A 6,886-nucleotide genomic window follows, 5' to 3' on the forward strand; every position below is an offset into this window, starting at 1 on the left:
TCTCTCCCCCCCACCTTTGCCCTGAATAACCACCCCCCCGGAACCATTTGGTCTGGTGTTGTCTGTTCTAAGCTGCGTGGGGACGTCTAACAGGCAGATGTGTGAGTTTGTGGCCAATCTGTCTACACAGACTGAGATCTTAGGCAGCTATCACAAAAGGCTAAAAACAAAAACCACAATCAATTCTTCTTTTTTTTTTTTTTTTAAATTGCTGATCTGGTTGCATTCCTGTGTCTCAAAAGTCTCAGCTCCTCAGGGTGTGGAGCAAGGGAATCTCCTCCAGCTTAGGGGTTGGAGGCCATCCTGGCCATTTGTGCGAAATGCCAAAAGTCCACTGAAACTTTCAGGTCAAAAACAAACAATTACAATTTTTCAATATGCTTTTTTGTTGTTGTTTTTAATGAGGAATCTCAACCCATTATATCTCTCAACTTTTCATTGGCTGGGGCCAACCTTCTCACTTTACTAAGCAGAACTGCTTTCTTCTTTAAATATTCCTTATATTTAAAGCCAAATGCATTTCCGCAGGAAATTTGCATTTTTATGTTTCTTTCTTGCTGAAACCTTCTATGATTCACAATTATCACATTCTTTAACTAGCACTAAAAATCCCCATCTCCAGTATGTGGTAGAAGTCAGGAACAGGGGAAGGCCACCTACAAAGTGACACAACTGAAGTGAGTTAGCTAGGCAGAGAGAAAGGAAGGAGGGAGTCAGGGAGGCATGAGAGTAACAAGATAAACTCTGTGCTTGCTGAGGACATGGTAGTGACAGGAAAGAATGAGCATGACAAGCTGCAGGCATCACATTACAGAGAATTTGGAATGCCAGGAGGAAAACATTCTATTCCTGTAGATAGCAGCCGAAACTCAAAGGCATTTCAGAAACAACCACAAAGAATTTAGAGTCTTCACTTAGTAGCTGCATGGAAAACAGAGCAGGGCCAGATCAGAGCAGCAAGAGGTTCTTATCATAAAGTGGGCCTTTCCTCCTCCACACAAAGAACTGTATCTCATACTACACTTCTCAAAGAGTCCTGCAGCAGCACCTGGGAAATTAAATGTTCAGGAGCAGTGTCACTCAGACTTCCACAATAGCCTCCATACACAGATTAGGTCAGCGCCATCCTGCAGGTTGCTGCTGGTCTATGCATCTCTGCAGTGAGGTCAACAGTCGTGGATCTCCTCAGGCATCACCCCTCCTGTGTTTCTGGGCACATGGTGAAGAAAGGAAACTGCTTTCTACAAAATGTAGAGAACTCTCACTGAGGAATCAGAAAAACTGACATTGTTTGTCGAGGGTGATTCTATATTTGGATATGTATTTGTAAATTTCTTATCTGTATGACTTGTATGTATACCTTTGGTCTACCAATCAAGAAAAATGTTCATTTGTCTCTATCCTTCAACTAAAAAAAAATAAAAATAAAAATAAAAAAACATCAATCTGAGGCTGAAGAGATGGCTTAATGGATAAGAATTGCACAGGCTGTTCTTGCAGAAAACCCGAGTCTGATTACCAATATCCACAGAGTAGTTCACAAGTTTCTTAGAGAATCTGATGCCCCCTTTTGGCCTCTGTGGGCACTACATGCACGTGGTGCAAGCCTTTCATGCATGAAAAACACTCAGAGCAAAAAACAAATAAAATAAAAATGTAAAAGCTTTTACAATCTTACAAGATTCAGTAAATTGATGTGATCCTAAGTCTAAAGTAACCAGAAAGCTTCAAACATGCAATGTTTTTTCTTTGAAATTCTGGAAATGATAAAATTACAGAATTTGGATATTATTATAACATTATTATAGTTAAAGCTATATTTCAGTTAGTATGTGCATTCCTTCGATGGTACAGTAATGCTGCAGACTACTTTTAAATACTTTTATTTCGGCCTACATACTAAGCTGCCAATCAGATCTCTAAACACTTAAAAGTATACTTTCAAGCCCCATATCCAATGTATAAAATACATACAATAGGTTTTTTTTAATGTTTCTCTTATAGTCGTCACAGCCTTCCCAATGCTATGACCCTTTAATACAGTTCTTCATGTATGACGACCACCAACCACAGAATTATTTCATTGCTACTTTATAACTATGATTTTGCTACTGTTATGAATCGTAATATAAATATTTGGTATGTGGGTTGAGAACTGCTGTTCTATTATAAAGGAAACTTTATATACTGTTATTCTTAATTTACTGAGCTGAAGGGAAGGGGTTACTTTGGCACAAAAATTAAAAAATATCTTAATTCATGGTTTATATCCAGTCTTGCTGATGATACTTAGTGTTTCCTTCACAAAGAGGAGCATGGGACTTGTGTGTAAATACATTTGGATATATGCACAAAATAGAGGTCTACATTTATCTCAGAATTAAATAATTAATAATTTGAGTATCTTGAAGCTCATCTGAGCAGGAACCAAATGCTCTCATTGTAGATCACATTAATGAAATCTGGTGTTCCAGTTCCATATTTCTTATTAAGTTCTATATCAATATTAATGTTGAACAATATGATGATAAAATAAAACAAGCCTTATTTTAATACATGAGAAAAAAGTTTTAAAGTTGATATACAAAAGGATACTGTAAGAGAAGGCACCAACAAGTCACAAATAGCTAGAATAATCAGTTCTAAAGAGTGGCCTTCTGTTCCCATGACAACAGCACACTAGCACATGACAACTCTGACAACAGCCAGGTCTTTTCCTTAAGGTTATTCCTGCTCTAAAGAATAGTGCTTTTTCAAAAATCAAATCATGTGATCCCAGATTTTTGGTTTCTCACAGTTCCACTGACTCTGCAGTGAGCGTCCTTATCCTTCTCCCACTCTGCCCTTTACCCACAAAAGGATATGTTCTTCCCACTTGAGAAGTTTGTTCTTTCTAACCTTCACTTTGTTGGTATTCTATTTTGACAGAGTATAATCAGAAGGTTGTAAAAACAGAAAACCCTCACATAAAAAATTTACTTTACCAAATCTGAATGAAAGTGTGCTATGGGATAACATGAAAGTCACTGCACCCTGAGGTCTGATGACACTCACATTCAGAATAGCATGAGCACAGTCCCGCCAGTGGCTTCTCCCCTCCTGTCTCCTATCCTTGGAACTGACTAATCCTCTCACTCAAGAGTGATTCATTTATGTAATACCCTTTAGCAAAGGAGTCTTACAGCACAAAGCTTTATGCTATTTTATCTTCAGTTAGTTTAGCATTGGTTTTACATTAAAATTGAATTTCTAATTTAGTTAAAAATCATTAAAAGCTTTTATTTCACTTCTCTGAAAGGGCAACTATAAATGATAATTATGAGATAATTTCTCTTTTTAGTAGCACTTATTAATTGCCTTTGTCTCGCAACCACGGTTTTATGCTATAGACTAGGCTGATCCTAAACACACAACCATCCTTCTTTCTGCTCCAGCCACCTCAGTGCTGGGATTACGGGCACGAGCCACTACACTTGGCTTTTGTTAATGGCACCATTTAAATCCCAAAATAAATGTGTAGTCCCCTCTTCAGAATCCACTCTAATCTCCAATACTGATAGTAGCTTCATCGGGAAATCATGTAAGTGACAAGCATGATTGAAGCTTTGATGGTAGATCTTCAAAGACCTTGTAAAATGAATTGGAATATAGCTCACTGTGAGTTACAAGCATTACATACTACAATTTCTTTCTATTTAGGCATTTGAGAGAGAGAGAAACAATGTAATAAGTAAAACAGTGCTTTACAGTATAATTTTTTTTGCTATCTTTGCTCTCTTTCTTTGCCATTTTAAATGCTTCATTCTGACTTTTATAAGATTTTAAAATTTGATAAAACATATGCATATTTTATAATGCAGCCACAGACACCTTTGAACCTAGGAGATAAAACTGACTTTAAAATACTTCAGCAGTTTAAAATGATACCAAATGTCAGTGAGTGACTTACAGTGAAGATATACACTATAAGAAAGACACAGAGGGTGAAAGAGCCTTACAGATCTTTCGGCAGACTATCTGCTGCCTCATCCTTTCTGGTATGTCAACAATCCAGAATTCTCTAGGGCACTGGGGTAAGGGCAGTGACATCAGGGTCACTCTTTCCAGATCAGCACTGTTTCAGTATTGCTGTGTTTCCGCACTACAGATAGGACACAGATATAAGGAAAATATAAAAGCAATACAGCCACCAGGAGTCCCAAACACTTTCCAAGTACTTCGATTAAACATGTGGGAGTCACCTCATGCTGCTGCTCCAGCCAGTTCCCTGTAGCTGACCTCCTTTCAGAGTAGGGGTCTGATGACTTCCCCTCCCCTAAGCTGCACTTCTGTGTAGCCTGCTAAAGAGCTCTGTTGTAATCAAAAATAGCTCCTGGCTTTATCCGTTAGTTGGAAGAACCACTCAACTGAACAGAAGCACAGAAGCACCACGGCTGTGCCCTTGTTCTCCCACATCAACTTGGCTCGATGAAATATTTCTGCTTACCTCTTCTACAGTAACACATCTCCAACTACCTTCCGTGCCCAATCCTAGCAAATTTCTGAGATTTAAAAATCCTAGTTTCAGAGTCTGGGGGTGGGAGGGTGGGGTGGGGAACTAATATCACAGTTCCTCCAAACATATTTTCAAAATTCTCTGTGGCTGGGAGAGCTTATCATTTGAGTACTCTGCGACACCCTTGCTGTTCTCTGGGTACTTATGGCTTTTGATTCAGGACTGCATTTCTTTGGGCTTAAACTTCTTGTTACAAAGCATACCAAATGTGTGTTTAATTCAGCACCTGAATGATGCCCCTTGAAAAAGAACACATTCAGTGGCAGTGGTTGAATTCACCAAACAGCTCCTGTATTATTTTGTAGAGAGGAGACACCAATTCTGTGAGGCTTGGACCATTATCCTACAGCTGTGGGTAGACACGTGCCTCCCACTTGAAACAGGTCACCTGATCTAGCTCATTCACCTTTTCAATTCCATTTAAGAACATAATGAAATGGAAACCCATGAGATCGGGGATGCCAGTTTGCTACATGATAGGTGCTCGGCAAAGCTCCCTGTTCCTTCTGCCCACACTGGACGCCCCCCTCCATTTGTTTACTAGCTGATGCCTGCTTCTGGGCTGGCCATCCTTACAGGATAAGGAAGAATCTTTAATATGCACTATGCTCCCTTAACAGAGAGGCTCTTCAGTTCCAGGTTAGCACTGGGCAGAGGCTGTTCACACTGCAGGATGCAATGGCAGAACTAGCCAAACACTGACCTCAGTCGTCCTGGAGTCCTTAGCCACATTTCTAACCCTAAATTATGGTTTTTCTTCTCACCAGGGAATAAGAGAGTTTTTTTTTTTTTTCTTGTGTAAACCTTCCCATCCTCTTAGAACTTCCTTAGTTTTACTTAGAGGAAAAGGAGTCGTTACAGGGAAGCTTGGTTTCCAATCAAACATAACTAACGATAGGTTTAAAACTCCACATTTTGGCTTTTATATACCACCTCTGCCACTTTCTATCTGGAATCTTGACTGTTATTTATTTGCTCAGTTTCCTTGTCTCTAAGCTTGGATCCACAAAAAACCCAGGAGGCTCATGTCTGCAATCCTAGAACATGGGAGGCAGGGACAGGAAGTTTGAGGGCATATCTTTAAAATCATATCTATATCTACACATATGGAAAGAGAAATGAAAAAAATACACAGTTCCTTTTTAAAAGATAATATAAAGTGTGAGCCACATAGCCTAATTAGGGACATTATAGGCACTCAGTTACATGAGCTTAAAATCATTAAACACCTCTTTACGTTTTTCAAGTATGCAAACATCAACTGCCTTAACCTTTAGACAAACCGAAAAGAGTACAGCCTCCCAGACTGCTATTTGAAATCCATATGCTGGCACGGAAGCATTATTATTCTTAATGGTAACCACATTTGCCAGAGCTTCTAATCTTTCTGATCAACCACAGTTCTGTCAACTAGTCTGCGTGATGAGGATTTGATTTTTTTTTAAAATGAGGGCGGTTCTGCACCCACGAATCTGTTGGTGCTGGGTGCTGGTGTGTGGGTGTGAGGTGGGCAGGCGGGGCTACCTTCAGCCTGGCCAAAGTCTCCTTCCTCCTCCTTATCCTCCACAGGGTGTTGAAGTTGCTCCCAGGCCCAAAGGCGACTTGCTCAATTTGTTCAGTCGCAGATCAAATACTCACAGTAGATACTGAGTGGCGCACTCCTAAGTACACGGGCGAGGTAACCTCAACTTAGAGGATGGAGGGGCTGCAGGGCTTTCAAGGTTTCTTTCTAAAAATATTTATAGAATGTCGTAAACTCTAAAACATTCAAATAAAAGCTCAAAGCGCCCTTTTCCAGAAAAACAATCTCGCATACAAAAGTCTGCATGAAATTTCAAAGTGCTTTTAGAGTCTCAGGGCACGAACCCGGAGCGAGCGGTGAAAGGTGAAACCGATCGAAATCTTTAATACAGACAATTGTGTAACATACGAATAAGGTAGACCTGAACCAAAGGTTAGGGAGGAAGCGTTCGAAAGCGACCAACCACGCGTCAGAAGGGAAGGTGAGCAACAGGTGGGCGGGCGGACAGAGGTCCGCACCGCCGAGAGCTACGACGAGCACGACGGGTGGGGCTCGACTCACCGCCGACCGCAGAACTCCGGCCCCGGCGGGCTAGGGTCTGCTGCACCTGCTCCTGGATCCGCTGGCTCCGGGCCGCCGGGTCGCCGCGGCCGCTGCTGCCTGCCAGCCTCAGCCTGGCCTCCGAGGGCAAGGCCAGGCTGGAGCTGTCCAGGTGACCCAGGATCTGCTGGCCCAGCACGGTCCGGATGTAGCCACACTCGGCCAGTGAGCCCGGGACGGCCATCGCGTCGGTGGAGCGACCTGGAAGG

General features: G+C 41.4%; 1 protein-coding gene across 1 annotated transcript in view; it reads right to left on the bottom strand.

Moving 5' to 3' along the window:
- Pkp2 (plakophilin 2) overlaps positions 1–6,886 on the bottom strand; it is an 88,392-nt gene extending 81,506 nt beyond the window's left edge. The window contains exon 1 of the mRNA XM_028778259.1: positions 6,639–6,886. Coding sequence (XP_028634092.1) covers positions 6,639–6,861 — 223 coding nt within the window. The 5' untranslated portion in view covers positions 6,862–6,886. The remainder of the gene's footprint in view (positions 1–6,638) is intronic.

The sequence above is a fragment of the Grammomys surdaster genome, unplaced genomic scaffold, assembly GCF_004785775.1.
Source record: "Grammomys surdaster isolate TR1022 unplaced genomic scaffold, NIH_TR_1.0 331, whole genome shotgun sequence".
NCBI classification, from domain to species: domain Eukaryota; kingdom Metazoa; phylum Chordata; class Mammalia; order Rodentia; family Muridae; genus Grammomys; species Grammomys surdaster.